The sequence below is a fragment of the Tupaia chinensis genome, unplaced genomic scaffold (genome assembly GCF_000334495.1).
Source record: "Tupaia chinensis unplaced genomic scaffold, TupChi_1.0 Scaffold000523_1, whole genome shotgun sequence".
In the NCBI taxonomy this organism is placed as follows: Eukaryota; Metazoa; Chordata; class Mammalia; order Scandentia; family Tupaiidae; genus Tupaia; species Tupaia belangeri.
This window is the reverse complement of record NW_006160036.1, coordinates 2,126,620-2,143,866: the sequence shown is the minus strand read 5'-3', so window position 1 is coordinate 2,143,866 and position 17,247 is coordinate 2,126,620. Positions and strand designations below refer to the sequence as shown.

At 43.9% G+C, this 17,247-nt stretch overlaps 1 protein-coding gene across 1 annotated transcript in view; it reads left to right on the top strand.

Annotated features, from left to right (window-relative positions):
• NQO1 (NAD(P)H quinone dehydrogenase 1) overlaps positions 1 to 8,011 on the top strand; it is a 29,076-nt gene extending 21,065 nt beyond the window's left edge. The window contains exons 4-6 of the mRNA XM_006156926.3: positions 2,452 to 2,565; positions 5,922 to 6,023; positions 7,669 to 8,011. Of these exons, the coding sequence (XP_006156988.1) occupies positions 2,452 to 2,565; positions 5,922 to 6,023; positions 7,669 to 7,974 (522 nt within the window). The 3' untranslated portion in view covers positions 7,975 to 8,011. The remainder of the gene's footprint in view (positions 1 to 2,451; positions 2,566 to 5,921; positions 6,024 to 7,668) is intronic.
• Positions 8,012 to 17,247: the final 9,236 nt, after the last annotated feature.

Sequence of the window (17,247 nt, the reverse complement as noted above, 5' to 3'; positions counted from 1 at the left end):
TAGCATAATGGCTAAGTCGCTGGACTCCAAAAGGTTTTCGCTATAGGGCATGTGCGCTCGCTAGACAGAGAGAGAGAGACAGAGAGACAGAAAGCAAGAAATCACCCCCCAGTGGGGATGGTCACGCCGCAATCCCTTCTCCTCCATTCTCCTCTTGGGATCTTAGGCACGCACGCACATGCGCCTGGCGTGAATTTTAAGCCACCGGGTCTGGGACGCGAACTGTGGTCAACTACGTGGGAGTCCAGCGACATAGCCATTATGCTAACTGCTGGTTCCCAAGATTAGAGTGAGAAAGACAAAGATTCCCTCAATAAGGCCTTATCGTTCTGCAATCTCCTTCCCACAGCCCTCCAGCTCGCTGGGATCTTGGACAGGCATGTTTCCAGGCCAATTCAGGGATCTGAACCCACAGTCATCCTGTGGCTTCCATCACGCCATTTCATTTTGCTACCAATTGTGCCATTAGGTGGGGCCTGCGTGTTGTCAGTCACCTTTCCTGTGAATGCCAGGCTGTTAACAGAGATTTTGCTTTTACTGGATGCCCACCAGCTTTGTGATATTAGACATGGGATGCACATGACACTGGAAACCTCACGGGGAGGGTGGGGCAGGCTGCAGCGTTTGCAGTTATTCTCAGCTGCAAAGCATCCAGTCCTTTGTTCTACCCTCAGATCCGTGGTGTGAACCGGCGGAGCCAGTGCCCCAGGGGATGCCTTCGTGTGTCCATTCTGCTGCATCTTCTCCTAGTCTAGTCAGTGCAGCAGCAGCAGCGGCTGCCAGTTCTCCTCTCAGAGTCACCGTCGTTTGGAATTGGGAAGGGCCTTGGTGGTTTTTAGTCAGCAGCTGGCGGATGCCTGTCTTCTTCACTGCCAGTCCAGCTGGCAGGCCATGCACTGCAGAGCACCACCTCTGGGCCGTGTGAACGCTGCAGATCTGGATCTGTAGAATTGCAGCCTTCTGACAGATGACAGAGAAAGTCAATTTGAGCAAAATCAGTGTACCACTGCAGGCTTTCAAGGTGGAAATGAAGTATGCTGAGAAAAGACTGCTTTACTTCATACCAAGGGGCCCCATGGGCTGGCCCCCTGCTCCGTGTTTTCATGTATCCACGAACAACTTGAAGGAGACTAAACTTGTAATCTCCTCTGTTAATCAATTCTGTTTCAGATTTGAATGCAGAACATTCACAGGGGACCAAATTGTCCAAATAGCCTACATGCTTATCGTAAGAGCTGCAGATCTGATTCCCTACAGTTGGAAAGTCTTGGATATGAGAATGCAAGGCACTGCTAGAGATTACCCAAGCCCTACTTTTATATATATACACGTGTGTGTGTGTGTGTGTGTGTGTGTGTGTGTGTATTTCTTTAAGTTTTAAATTTTTTTTGGCTGTAGAGCATGTACACTCACTGGAGAGAGACAGAAAGAGGGAAAGTGAGAAATCAACTCTACAGCAGGGATGGCCACACCAGTCCCTTCTCCATTCTCCTCTTGGGATTTTTGGCCACACACACACATGCACCTGATGTGTTTTTCAAACCACTGGGTTCAGGACTTGTATCTCTCAGTGGGCCATGTGGGATCCAGCCACTTTAGCCCTCACAACCCCAACTGGTCCACCCAAGCTCCTCTTTTTACCTCTGAGGCAAATGAAACTTAGATGGCTATAGGGCTTGTGTGGCAAAGGTCATGTATTAAATAAATGGCTGATTCAGGATAAGAATACAAATCTCCCTCTCTGTGTTATTTCTGTTATAGAATCCTACATCCTTAGATCCTTTGCTTAGGCCAACAATCCACCAAATAGAGAAAGCTACTAGGTCCTACAAATGTCTTCTTTGTCCTGGCCTTCCGGACACTTCCAATGGGCATGTCTTTGAATCACAAATCAAGGAAAAGAGATATTGCTATAGTCTGTATTTGAATTTTATTAGGTTAAAAGGTCAAGTAAGACTTTCTCCTAGGAATCCCCTGAAAAATCTTAGTCATGCTGATCACGTGTTTGCATTTTTGAGTGGTTTAGTTTATTCTAAATGATAGGGTTTTACATCCGTGTGCACAGGGACAGCCACATTTTTGAGACCACACCTGCTGGAAAGCAAACTATTGGGAAAATATTGATTTAGGCATCACACACTGAAGCGAGCCTTATCTGCAGTCCTTACTGTTGACTTTGCTGCCAACTGTGACTTCATATTATAAACAAACCTTATTTGCATGTGGCTTTATCCAGACCCTCCCAATGTTTGTATTTTCAGACAGAAGCTGGAGCGTCAGGTTGGCTGACCAAGGACAATGGTTTTCTCTTTGCTTTGACTGCAAATGCCTACAGAAGGAATAATGAAGACCTGAAGAAAGGCTCCCTGCTGTGGCACGGTGGACAGCAGCCTGAACCTTTTGTGCTGGGGAGTGGCCCTTGATCTGACCTTGCTGTCTTCTGCCCCACAGTTCCCGCTGCAGTGGTTCGGAGTCCCTGCCATCCTGAAAGGCTGGTTTGAGCGCGTGTTCATAGGAGAGTTTGCTTACACGTATGCTGCCATGTATGACAATGGGCCTTTCCGGGTACGTGAATGTCTCTGAATTTTCTTTCTTTTTTTAAAATTCTGATTTTCCTAGAGGATACACGTGCTTGCCACAGAGGGACGCAGAAGAGAGTGAAAGAGAAAGTGAGGAAGCACCCTCCATTGGGACTGCTCACACTGCAATCCCCTCTCCTCCATTTCTCCCTCCTTGGGTACTTGCTCGCACCCAGCAGGTGTCTCAAGCTGCCCTGCTGACATTGGAACCACACAGTCAGCCACATGGGATCCAGCTGCCTCACCCACAGTCCACAGCTGGCCCACTCTGAGTTTTCTAACAACTGAGTTCAGGGTAGATTCTGATGAAACAGAATTGTGGCTCCAGGTACTTTGGGAGACAGATGTGTGATAGTTTTTCTTTCCTTTTCTTTCTTTCTTTTTTTTTTTTTTTTTTTTTTTTTAACTTGCTACAGGATACCAGAGAGAAACAGAGAGAGAAAGGGAAAGTGAGAAATCACCCAGGATGACCACACCACAATCCCTTCTCATCCATCACCTCTGGGGATCTTGGGCATACACACGTACACACATGCCCATTGTGTTTTTCTTTCTTTCTTAATAATTATTTTATTTAACTTTATTTATTTTAATTTGACCATAGAGGGACACAGTGAGAGAAAGAGAAAGAGAGAAAGCAAACCACCAGATTCAGGACTTGAACCACAGTCAGCCATGTGGGAGTCTAGTGCCCTTAACCACCACGCTACCTGCTGGCCCCAACCCAGTGTGTTTTTCAAGTTACTGGATCTAGGACTCAAACAGTGCTGTTGGCCATGTGGGATCCAGTCTCCTTAACCACACCACTGGCTTGCCTGTGATACAGATTTGTTTTGTTTTTGAGATATTTTTGCTACAGGGCGCATATGCTTGTTGGAGAGACAGAGAGAGACAGTAAGCAGAAAGTGAGAAATCGCCTCCTGGGGGGCCACACTGCAATCCCTTCTCTTCCATTCTCCTCTCAGGGTTTTAGGTACACATACACACATGCCCTGTGTGAGTTTCAAGCTCTGAGTCTGACTGGAGTCAACCATGTGGAAATCCAGCACCTTAACCACTATGCCACCTGCTGGCCTCAGTACAGTTTTAATAGATGAAATAATATTTGGGATTTGTTTTCAATTACTGTAGGAGAAAAAGGGGTGAGGGGATTATATAAAGACAGAATAGCCGGTTTTATCTAATTTTTAAAAAGATTTTTGGCATAGGGTGTGTGTATTCTTCAGAGACAGACAGAGAGAGGGAAAGTGAGAAATCACTCCCTGGCGGGAATGGCCATGCCACAATCCCTTCTCTTCTCCTCTCAGGAATTTGGACATGTACACACATGAGCCCGGCATGATTTTCAGGCTGCTGGGCCCAGGACTTGAATCGCGGTCAACCATGTGGGAGTCTAGTGCCTTAACCACTACATCACCTGCTGGTCCCAGAATGGCAAAATATTGAGAATTGAAGCTGGGTAATGGATAGATTGTTATACTATTTTTTTAAAAGATGTATTTATTTAATTTTATTTGTCATTATTATTTATCTTTTAACTTGACCAGAGGGAGACAGAGAGAATGAGAGAGAAAATAAAAAGTAAGAAAGTAAGCTGTCAGGTCCAGAACTCAAACCACAATTGGCCACGTGGGGTCTAGCACCCTAACCACCACACCACCTGCTGGCCCTTATTTTTTCTTTTTTTATATATGTTTGAAATTTCCCATAATAAGAAATCTTTTTTTTTTTTTTAATTAGTTTTAGGGCCAGCAGGTAACATAGAAGTTAAGGTGCTAGATCCCACGTGGATGATCGCACAGTTCGAGTCCCTGACCTGGTGGTTTAAAAACATGCTGGACATATGGGGGCCAGCAGGCGGTGTGGTGGATAAGGGCACTGGATTCCCACATGGCCAACCATGGTTCGAGTCCCAGACCTGGTGGCTTGCTTTCTTGCTTCCCCCCTCCCGACAAAAAAAAAAAAAAAAAAACAAAAAAACAAAAAAAAAAACTAAAACCCAAAAAACTAACAATAACAAATGGAAGTAAATAAATATTTCAAAAGTTATAAAAAAAAACCATGCTGGACATATGTGCAGGTGTGACCAAAATTCCAAGAGGAGAATGGAGGGAAAGGGATCATGGCATGGTCATTCCCCTTAGGGTGTGATTTCTCACTTTCTCTCTTTCTCTGTCTCTGGTGAGTGTGTGTACCCTACAGCAAAAAAAACAAACAAACAAATAAATTTAATTAAAAAAAATTATTTCTGGGAGCCAGCAGGTAGTATGGTGATTAAGGTACCAGATTCCCACATGGCCAAATGTGGTTCGAGTTCTGGACCATTGGCTTAAAAATCACGTGGGGCACGTGTGCATGCATGCCCCAAATCTCAGGAAGAGAGTAGTTAAGGGATCGTGATGTGGCCATCCCCCCAGGGGATGATCTCTCACTGTCTCATTCTCTCTGGTGAGTGCACTTGCCCTATGGCAAAAACTTAAAATAAATAAATGAATAAAAATGTATTTCTTTTATGAGGGGGAGAGAGAAATAGACACCCCCAATAAGGGTCTTCACATTGCAGTTCACCACCAGCCTCCACCAGCCAGGATCACAGGCACGCATGCACCTGATGTGCACAAAGTCCTTGGAACACAAACCCAGAACCTTCTTATGTGGCTTCAGTATCAAAGTGTATCTGGGGATTTCCCAGGAGGAAGTCTTGTGTCACTGCTGCGTCCCTCTGGCTCATCTCTGTTTTTTGGAGACCTACATATTGCACATGAAATACTTTTGAGACCTAGAATGAAAGGTCTTATCCTACTCCATCCCTAACACCATGGGGAGACAGAACCAACCAACCCTGCTGGCTACCCAGCAGCCAGCAGCTTACGGGGCAGCCTTCCTCTGACTGGCACCAGGAGGAGTGTGGAACCTTTGGCTCGCCCCTGGCTTCCATCTATGTGCCAAATGGGCTGGTACTTCTGCAGAGTCAGACTGTACAGCTCTGAGGACCAAAGTCTGAAGTAACGTAAACGGCAAATAGGGTGCACTTGTGTAAGGAGATGGAAAGGCTGGGACCAGCAGTTATCGTAATGGCTATGTTGCTGGACTCCCATGTAGTCGACTGCGGTTCGTGTCCCGGACCTGGTGGCTTAAAACTCACGCCAGGCATGTGTGAGTGTGTGCCCAAGATCCTGAGAGGAGAATGGAGGAGAAGGGATTGTGGCGTGGCCATACCCCTGGGGGGTGATTTCTCACTTTCTGTCTGTCTGTCTCTGTCTTTCTGGCGAGTACATGCGCCCTATAGCAAAAAAAGAAAGGTAATGAAGGTTTGTTTCCCCACCCTCTCTCCTCATACAGAATAAGAAGACCTTGCTTTCCATCACTACTGGGGGAAGCAAATCCATGTATTCTCTGCTGGGTGTCCACGGGGACATGAATGTCCTTCTCTGGCCAATTCAGGTACCTCATCTTCAATGAACCTACAGGGCTTTTCAATAATTGAGCTTTCTGTGGGCTCCAAAACCTCAAGATAGAACCTGAAAATGGATCTGAAGTGTGAAAACGAAAGCAGAGTAATTATTCAGAACGGCAGGGAATTTCCTATCTAACTTGCCTGTCTTCCCAGGCCTGTCTTTATGGAATATCCACCCCTGTGTGTGCACCTGTTCAAACACCATTCTCTCCTAGCCCCCAGGCTAGTACAGATGACCCTTGACTTCTGTAGCCATAGGCCCTCGTTCTCTCAGATGACTGGCATCTCTCTGCAACCTTCCTGCCCTTTTCCAAGCTCTGCTACAGTCTCTGAGACTAGGAGAGCCCAAGAAAGTTTAATTTTTTAGTCTACTCAGTTCTAGAGATGAGTAAAACTGAAGCCTGAGGTAGTGTTGCTGGACTCCCATGTAGTCGACTGCGGTTCGTGTCCCGGACCTGGTGGCTTAAAACTCACGCCAGGCATGTGTGAGTGTGTGCCCAAGATCCTGAGAGGAGAATGGAGGAGAAGGGATTGTGGCGTGGCCATACCCCTGGGGGGTGATTTCTCACTTTCTGTCTGTCTGTCTCTGTCTTTCTGGCGAGTACATGCGCCCTATAGCAAAAAAAGAAAGGTAATGAAGGTTTGTTTCCCCACCCTCTCTCCTCATACAGAATAAGAAGACCTTGCTTTCCATCACTACTGGGGGAAGCAAATCCATGTATTCTCTGCTGGGTGTCCACGGGGACATGAATGTCCTTCTCTGGCCAATTCAGGTACCTCATCTTCAATGAACCTACAGGGCTTTTCAATAATTGAGCTTTCTGTGGGCTCCAAAACCTCAAGATAGAACCTGAAAATGGATCTGAAGTGTGAAAACGAAAGCAGAGTAATTATTCAGAACGGCAGGGAATTTCCTATCTAACTTGCCTGTCTTCCCAGGCCTGTCTTTATGGAATATCCACCCCTGTGTGTGCACCTGTTCAAACACCATTCTCTCCTAGCCCCCAGGCTAGTACAGATGACCCTTGACTTCTGTAGCCATAGGCCCTCGTTCTCTCAGATGACTGGCATCTCTCTGCAACCTTCCTGCCCTTTTCCAAGCTCTGCTACAGTCTCTGAGACTAGGAGAGCCCAAGAAAGTTTAATTTTTTAGTCTACTCAGTTCTAGAGATGAGTAAAACTGAAGCCTGAGGTAGGTTTTCTGATGGTCACTGGGCTTTCAAGGTCACCTAAGGGATGGAGTTGGAGAGAAGCAGAAGTAAGGCAGCCCCTCTATCAGGATCTTTTATATGGAGAGGCAGAGAAATGCTATCCATATGCTTTGATAAGAGTGAGTAACCAAGAAGCTGAAACTCTTCCTCACATAATAGAATGCCTAGCCATTTTGGCAGAGGATCCAGGTTGGCACAGTTCCAAGTTTATTCATTTAAAGAAGAGCACAGCTGACTGGGCTAAAATAGGTAACAGCTAGATAGAGAGAAGGTGAGAGAATAGGGTGAGCTGATCCTCCAGGGTACCCAGGTCTCTTTACTGGAGTGTCTTATTGGGAAGCCCAGACCAACTTGTGCTGTTTATAGTACAAACTGCTGAGAAGTGATTGTGTGACTTACCTGTGTGCTTGTGTATCCCCAGAGTGGCATTCTGCATTTCTGTGGCTTCCAAGTCTTAGAACCTCAACTGACATACAGCATTGGGCACACTCCTGAGGATGCCCGGATTCAGATCTTGGAAGAATGGAAGAAACGCCTGGAGAATATTTGGGATGAGACACCACTGTATTTTCCCCCAAGCAGTTTCTTTGACCTAAACTTCCAGGCAGGGTTCTTACTGAAAAAAGAGGTACAGGAGGAGCAGAAAAACAAGAAATGTGGCCTTTCTGTGGGCCATCATTTGGGCAAACCCATCCCAACTGACAACCAGACCAAAGCTAGAAAATAAAATTTTAACATGTGATTTCCTTCTGACAAAAAGTCAACTGAGGTATCTTTTTTCAGGCTTTCCTGACTTTTTATGATATGGGTTTTGCTTTTTCCACAAGTAATGAAAAGAGTGTACAGACTGTATTCCTACATTTTTTGGGATAGTTTTGTTATCAGATATAATTGACTTGTAAGTTTCTATCAAGGCACAAAGCCCAAATCTGATTAGACTCAAAAGGCTATTTACTGGGACTAGCAGGTGGCATGGTGGTAAAGGTGCTGGACACTCTCACATGGCTGATCATGGTTCGAGTCCCAGACCTAGTGGCTTACTTTCTCACTTTCCCTCTCTCTCTCTGGTCAGATGAAAATAAATGGATGAATAAATAAAATTAAATAATTCTTTTAGAAAAAGCTACTTACTAAAAGGTGCAGGGGGAGTCAGCAGGTGGCATGGTAGTTAAGGTGCTGGATTCCCACATGGCAGACTGTGGTTTGAGATTCGAGTCTTGGACTTGGCAGCTTAAAAAGCACACCCATGTGTGTGTGCATGCATGCCCCAAATCCAGAGAGAATGGAGAAGGGATTGCAGTGTGGTCTTCTCCGCTCCCCCAGGGGATGATTTCTCCCTTTCCCTCTCTCTGTCTCTTTTTTAGGTGAGCACACATGTGCAATGGCAAAAAACAAAAACAAAACAAAAGGTGTAGAAGGAGGTTAGAATATATTCTTTAAGGTCATTTGCACAATTTAACTCCTAGTTTAGGGCTAGCTAGTTTTTAAGGAGTAATCTGACTAGACAGCATTAAACTCTCCAATGATCTATTTCTTTTAATTACCTCTCTGTAGTGTATGACAGAAGGGAATTGCTTAGAGAAAGAGCTGACTGACTCTGGCCCAAGGGACTTCACTTTTTCCATAGTTAGTAATCTAATGCTTGTTTATGATATACCTTTTGCTTTCAATTACTACACGGTGGCTAATACGTCTAACATGAGTATTAAACTTCTTCAGCTTTTCTTGTTTGTATATAGTACACAGATACCTTGAAATAAATAGCTAATAAAAAGTTTTTCTTTCCTTCTATGTCATGTTTGTAGAAATAAACTGACAGACACATCCACACCCTCCATCTGCAATACTGAGTGAATTCAAGGAAGGAACAGCATCTTTAGTCCTAAAAAAACAGCCCTGTAGATTTCTGAGCTATTCAGACTCTGGAAGGTTATTTTCTGTATCATTGTTAAACTGCTCATTTCCCTTTTAGAGGATCAAACCCTTTTAGTGGTTTGATCCCATGACTTTTGGGAGAAAACTTGTAAGCCCAGAGCTTTAACTTTGGTAAACAATTGGCATAATATTCTAATTTCTATTTAAATTCTTGAAATGCATCTTTGCCCACTGTTTGTATTATTCAAGACGACTATGATAAAAGACTGCCCTCTTGTGGTAAATTGAAAGAAAGAAAGAACGCAAAGCAAGGTTGCCTGAAAAGGGAACCGGCCTCTTCACCTGCCAGACATGATGGGTGGGGCTGGTCTGGAGAGCTTCCTTTACCAGAGACCAACACGGATATTCTTCCCTCGACAACATTCACAATAGTAGATAGCTGGGTGTTTCCATTTGAAAATGTTTTCCACTGCCTTCAATTTCACTGTGATTTTGTATAAATTTCTTTCTTTTTCTTTTTTTTTAAGAGAATTTTATAACGTTATTTAAATTTGACCAGTGGGCAGAGAGAGAGAGTGAGAAAGCAAGCTGCCAGGTCTGGGACTCGAACTAGTGCCCTTAAGCACTTGCCAGCTCTGTTTTTTAAAATTTTTTATTTTTTTAATTTGCTAAAGGGCATGTATGCTCACTAGAGAGAGACAGTGAGAAAGCACCACTCATGGGTGGATGGTCATGCTGCAATCCCCTTTCCCCTATTCTCCTCTCAGGGGGCATGCTCAGCATGATTTCCAACCCTCTGGGTCTTAGACTCAAATGGCACAATTGGTCATGTGGGATCCAGTGCCTTAACCACCACACCACCTGCTGGCTCCAATAAAACTTACTTCTGTAAAATTGACCCATACTTACTGCTATCAGTGAAGCTTATGATAGAATTCAGGTGAAGGTAGATGAGGTCAGAAGATTCAACAACACACCAGAGCCCATAAGGTGACATGGTTGGACAGCTCGACAGGGCTGCTTCTTACTGAATGGTTATGGGACAACATATTCAGGCCCTCTCAGGGGATTTAAAAGAGAGCCAGGGTGAGGTGATGGTGCAGATAACAAACTGGACCTACATGGAAAAGAAGGTCCTGTGTTTGAGTCCCTGAACTTCCCTGAGCATGAAGAGTGGGCCGAGACTGGGGGTGGATCATTGTGTGAAGACCTTATTAAGGGTACTTGTCTGTCTGTCTGTCTCTCATGGGAGGAGTAATAATAATAATAAAAGAGATAGAGCCAGGAAAGACAGTGGTGTAGAAATCAAGAAAACAGAAAATGCTATAAACAAATGCCTGGGAGGAGATATTATTCAGATTTTCCCAATGAAAGGGCCAGGCACTTTCTAGGCACTGAGGACACAGCAGTGAAGAAAAAATTCCCTTCCCTCATGGACTTCACATTCTCGTGAACAGCAGTCAAATGAACACATGTCAGGTGGTGCTAAATGCTAGGAAGAAAGGCAGGGTTAGAGATGAAACAGGAAGAGGATCAAGAAAGATCTTTTCTGCAGGCTTCCCCTGAGCAAAGACCTGATAAGCTGAGGATGAGAAGTGGAACTGGAGAGATCCAAAGGGAAAGCAGCACTCCAGACAGGAGGAATGTCAAGGCAAATTCAGGGGCAGAAGCTTGCTGTCTGAGGAGCGGAGAGGAAGTCAGCCAGACTAACACAGAAAAGGGCAGTGACAGCTCACACAAAAGCTGGGATCAGTGCACGTTGGGTCTTAAGAGACACAAGCCTGGGAAGAATGTAAGGATGTCTCAGGCAGATTTAAGCAGAGGTGTAACAGATCTGATTTGGGGTTAAAAGTCTGAGGGGGATTAGCAGACGGTGTAATGATTATGTGGATGGACTCCCACATAATCCATCGAGGTTCGAGTCCTGGACCCGGTGGCTTCAAACCCACACCGTGTGCATATGCATGTATGTCCAAAATCCCGAGAAGAGAATGGATTGCAGCATGGCCATTCCCCTTGGGGGGTGATTTCTTAATCATTATCTTTTTTTTTTTTTTTTCTGGAGAGGTTTTCACTATAGGGCGTGTGTGCTCGCCAGACAGACAAGAGAGAGACAGCCAGAAAGTGAGAAATCACCCCCCAGGGGGGATGGCCATGCTGCAATCCCTTCTCCTCCGTTTTCCTCTTGGAATCTTGGGTATGCACGCACACGCGCCTGGCGTGAGTTTTAAGCCACCGGGTCCAGGACACGAAATGTGGTAGACTACGTGGGAGTCCAGCGACATAGCCATTACACTAACTGCTGGTCCCGGGGGGTGATTTCTTAATTTCTGTCTCTCTGTCTTTCTAGTGAATGCACACACCCAAAAGCAAAAGATCTCTCTTAAAAAAAAGAAATTCTGAGGACAGCCAGTGGCATGGTAGTTAAGGCAACTGGATCTCACATAGTCGACTGCACGGTTTGAGTCCTGGGCCCAGTGGCTTGAGGGGGAAAAAAAACATGCTGGGACATGTATGTGTGTGTGTGTCCAAAATCCTGAAAAAGAGAAAGGATTACAGTGTGATCACTTCTCATATGGTCTCTTCCTGGCAAGTACACACACCATCTAGCAAAAAAAAAAAAAAAAGTAATTTTCGTTGGTATGTGAAATATCAAGTATAAAGGGGCAAAGATGGGAGCAGAGAGACTTGCTAGGATGCTGTTGCAATAATCCAAGCAACAAATGCTTTGGACCAGGGTGATAGCAATAGATGTATTGAGAAGCGGTTGGATTCTGGATGTATATATTTTAAAAAGGATAATTTGTGGGAGTCCAGCACCTTAACCACCACACCACCTGCTAGCCCCTGGATATATTTCCAAGGTTGAGATAACAGAATTTGATGGATTGTATTCAGGTCAGCTCCAAAAAATCAAAAGGCATTTTGGCCTAACCAGTTAGAAGAATGGAGATTCCACTTGTTAAAATGAGTAAGGATCTGGAAAGAGAATTTGGGGCAGGAATGAGGAGTGGGAGCCATGGAATCAGTATTTGACTTGAGACATGTACTTGAAATGTCTATTGAGACAGTCAGGGCCAGCAGGTGGCGTGGTGAAGGGTGCTGGATTCCCACATGACAGACCACAGTTAGAGTCCTGAACCTGGTGGCTTGCTTTCTCATTCTTTCTCTCTGTCCCCTTCTGATCAAATTAAAAATTAATAAAAATAAGTTAAATAAATACATTGAAAAAAAAAAAAGACAGATGAAACTGTTGAGTAGGTAGTTGGATACCAGGAACCTGTAGATAAGGGAAAAGTTATGACTGGAGATACAAAATTGGAAAGCCTTACTGTGGTATTTACAGATGGTATTTTACAGCGAGACTGTGTGAGATCATCTAAGTTTTGAGTTGATAGAAATGTGATGATTGACCTCTAGGCCTCTTCAAGTTTAGGAGGTCTAGATAAGAGTGAAAAGGAGTAGCCAGGAAAGCAGGGGACCAGAGTGTGGTGCCCTGAAAACTAAGCAAAGAAAGTGTTTAGAGAGGAAGTGACCTAATGTGACAAATAATGTTAATAAGCCAAGTAAGATGAGGCCTGAGAGCTGAACTTTGGACTTGGTCATATGAAGGCCATTCCTTGGTGATTTTTTTTTTTTTTAGAGGTTTTTGCTATAGGCTGCATGCACTCACCAGAAAGACCGAGAGAAACAGAGAGACAGAAAGTGAGAAATCACCCCCAAGGGGGGGATGGACACAGGGCAATCCCTTCTCTTCCATTCTCCTTTCGGGATCTTGGACACACATGCACAAGCGCTCAGTGTGAGTTTAAGCCACTGGGTCCGGGACTCGAACTGTGGTTGGCTACATGGGAGTCCAGCGACATAGCCATTACACCAACTGTTGGTCCCTCCTTGGTGATTTTGACAAAGCTGTTTTAGTGACCGTGTGGTGAAAGCCTGACTAGAAAGGATTCAAGAGAGAACAGATGAAGAGCAAGTAGAAATAGGAGGACATATGATCAAAGAAAATTATTCAAGGTTTTTGAGAGATGAGACATTATGGCAAACTTATACGCTAACAAGAGTAACTCTCAAAAATGTTTTGATGCTGGGAACCAGCAGTTAGCGTAATGGCTATGTCGCTGGACTCCCACATAGTCGACTGCGGTCCGTGTCCCGGACCGGTGGCTTAAAACTCACGCCGGGCGCGTGTGCGTGCGTGCCCAAGATCCCGAGAGGAGAATGGAGGAGAAGGGATTGCGGCGTGACCAACCCCCCTGGGGGGTGATTTCCTGCTTTCTGTCTCTATGTCTCTCTCTGTCTGTCTGGCGAGCGCACACGCCCTACAGTGAAAATCTCTCCAAAAAAACAAAACAAAACAAAAAAAAGTTTTGATGCTGGGCCAGCAGGTGGCATGGGGATTAAAGCATCGACTCCCACACGGCCAACCGTGGTTCAAGTCCTGGACCTGGTGGCTTGCTTTTTCACTCTCCCTCTCTCTGTCTCTTTCTGGTCAAGTTGAAGAATAATAATAAATTTTTAAAAATTACTTAAAAATTTTTTTAAAAAGAATTATTTAACTTTATTTATTTACTTATTTTAATTTGACCAGACAGGGACAGAGTAAGAGAGACAGAGAGAGAAAGTGAGAAAGCAAGCCACCAAGTCCAGGACTCGAACTACAGTTGGCCATGTGGGATTCCAGTGTCCTTAACCACCACGCCACCTGCCACCCCAAGAATTTACTTTATTTATTATTATTATTATCTGTTTTAATTTGACCAGAGACAGAGAGTGAGGAAGTAAGCAGCTGGGTCCAAAACTCGAACTGCAGTCAGCCATGTGAGAGTACAGCCTCCTTAACTACCACGCCTCCTGCCGGCCCCAATAAATAATATTTTTTTAAAAAGTTTTGATGCTGATGACAATTAGAGGAACACATCCCTCCTACCCCCCTTTTAAAAGGTTATTGCTGTAGTGTGTATAGGGAGAAAGAAAGAGGGAAAGTGAGAAATAATTCCCAGGTGGGGACAACCATGCCACAATCCTTTCTCTTCCATTTTCCTCTAAAGATTTATTGGGCAGGGACCAGCAGTTAGCGTAATGGCTATGTCGCTGGACTCCCACGTAGTCGACCGCGGTTCAAGTCCCGGACCCGGTGGCTTAAACTCACGCCGGGCGCGTGTGCGTGCGTGCCCAAGATCCCGAGAGGAGAATGGAGGAGAAGGGATTGCGGCGTGGCCATCCCCCCTGGGGGGTGATTTCCTGCTTTCTATCTCTCTGTCTCTCTCTGTCTGTCTGGCGAGCGTGCGCGCCCTATAGCAAAAACCTCTCAAAAAAAAAAAAAGATTTATTGGGCACACATGCATATGCGCCTGATGTGATTTTCGAGCTGCCAGGTTTGAGACTCAAACTATGGTTGGCCATATGGGGGAGTCCAGTACCTTAACCACTATGCCACCTGCTAGCCCCCAGGAACACATTTCTGAAAAAACAGAAGGTGAGACCAGCAGCTGGTTTAATGGTTACACTGCTGGAAGCCCATGTAGTTGGCAGTTTGAGTCTCGGATCTGACAGCTTAAAACTCACACAGGGCACATGTGTATGTACCCAAGATCCTGAGAGGAGAATGGAGAAGGGATTGCAGTGTGGCTATCCCCTCTGGGGGCATGATATTTTGCTTTATATCTCTGTCTCTTTAGTGAGCATACATGCCCTACAGCAAATATCTTTCTAAAAAGAAAAAGGAAACAGGATCTAGTGCACAAGAGAGAGCAGTATCAGGACTCGTAATATTATTATAATACAGTTCAAAATGCTTACAGTCTTAATAGCCAACATTCTCAGATCTGCAGTTGGGCTCAACACATTCAAGCCTCAGCAAGATCTTCTTTGTAGTTTTGCCTTTTCCTAAAAACAGGGCAAGTCTGTCCACCATAGCCATTCTGCTTCCTGTCATAACGCCGCCTTCCCTGAGCATACAGAGAATCCTTGCCTTTTTTGTACTGTGTCACTTTGTGAGGCTGGTGCTTGCCATACTTCTTACAGAAGGTCCGGTGGGTTTTAGGGATGTTCCCCATGCTTGCGGGCCTGCTAAATGCACAGAAAGCCTTGCTTTTTTATTTCCAGAGTTTCCATTGTGGTCTGAACAGGGATAAATGATGCTCTAGTTCTCTTCTAGGCTTACACGGCTGCTGAGAATTTGTTCCTTACGAGATGACACAACAGGGCTCTTAACCACCTTCCCATAAAACAATTACCTCCGTGGGACCAGCAGATGCGTAATGGCTATGTTGCTTTTTCACTCTGCCTCTCTCTCTATCTCTTTCTGGTCAAACTGAAGAATAATAATAATATTTTTAAAATTACTTTAAAAAATTTTTTTAAAAAGAATTATTTTATTTAACTTATTTACTTATTTTAATTTGACCAGACAGGGACAGAGTAAGAGAGACAGAGAGAGAGAAAGTGAGAAAGCAAGCCACCAAGTCCAGGACTCCCATGTAGTCGACCGTGGTTCGAGCCCCGGACTTGATGGCTTAAACTCACGCCAGGTGCATGTGCGTGCACGCCCAAGATCCTGAGAGAATAGAGAAGGGATTGCAGCGAGGCCATCCCTCCTGGGAGGTGGGGGTGATTTCTCTCTTTATGCCTCTCTGTCTCTTTCTGGCGAGTGCACCCACCCTATAGCAAAAACCTCTCCCAAAAAACAACCCCCCCCCAAAAAAAAATCCCAATTACCTCCTTTATTCTGGACTCTGGACTTACATGATGTAACCCAAGATTGCATCAGATTTTCTAGCATTCATATTCCGTTGTGGGTCCATCTTTGGATCAGCGTTTTGCCCACATATTCAATTCTTTTGGATCAAAGTATATAATTTGACATTTATTCTTATTAACTTTTACTTCGTTATTCTTCTTTTCAGTGCTGCTGAAGTCAATAAATGCAAAAGATAACTTTAAAACATAAGTTAATGGCTACATTATTTTATATTAAAATATATCTTCCCAAGTGACAATTCCTTTAGATGTATGTTTTTGGATGTTAAAACTCACTTCCTCATAGAATCAACAGATGTTGTCTATATTTGATAATAAGGTACAGGCAAACCATCTCAAGTGGCATCTCTTAAGCTTCATTTATTTATATACCATATTCATGATACTAATTTATCATCTGTATTTGTATGTATTTTTCTTTATTTTAACTCACTTTCTGCCCCCATAGTCTAGTAGGTGGACATGTTACTTTGTTTTTTCTAAAATAATGCTTAAAGTAATGTTTGTGTACCACGTGAAATCATTTTGAGTACCACTACAGGTTATATATATCACATTATATGTATCACATTCTGGTAAACAGTAATTCCTACATGCTGAAATTACTACTAGAAGAATAAAGAGAGATTGCCTTGGGTGTGGGAATCAGGGATGGGGAGACTTGGTTTTCATTAAAAGCACTTCTATGTGTAGCTAGTACTTTACCAAACACAAACATTTAAATTAAGTAAAATAAACACAAGTTTTGTCACACTAAATCACTCGTACTCTGCCTGGCAAAATGGGAGGCACAAAAAACCTACTCAGAAATTTCTATATTTCCTACCTCTTCCTTAATGATTTTAAAATTTCAGCCACATACTACTCAATGTCGCTCAAACTTTCATGCCTGGAATTCGTTGTCAAAGTTTGAGGGGAAAAAAGACAGTCAGTCACTACAAAATGAAAACTTTCAATGTTTTATTTTTGACTGCAGCTGTTTACAGAAATATAGTTGCGAGTATACAAATGTTCCAATAGAAGCAAAATATCTTTTTAATATTTAACAAGTTATCACAGATAGCTAAAAACATAGATGCAAATGAAATTCCCCCGGAGAACAAACTGAAAATATCTGGTATCAGTGCTCTGAAACCCCAACTATGAAGCCATATACACAAAAATGTAACTCTTTTATCATTGCAGGACAATGGAAGAAGGCAGTTCAGTGGTTGATCAGCGTGCTCAAGCAAATAAAAAGTCAATAAAAAATTTAAATGGCAGAATAGTAGTTAAACCACTTGAGAACAGGTTGAAATATCTGTAGTACACTTGTTAAAAGACTAGTAAAATAAGTGAACGAAACTCAAAGTTGTCAAAA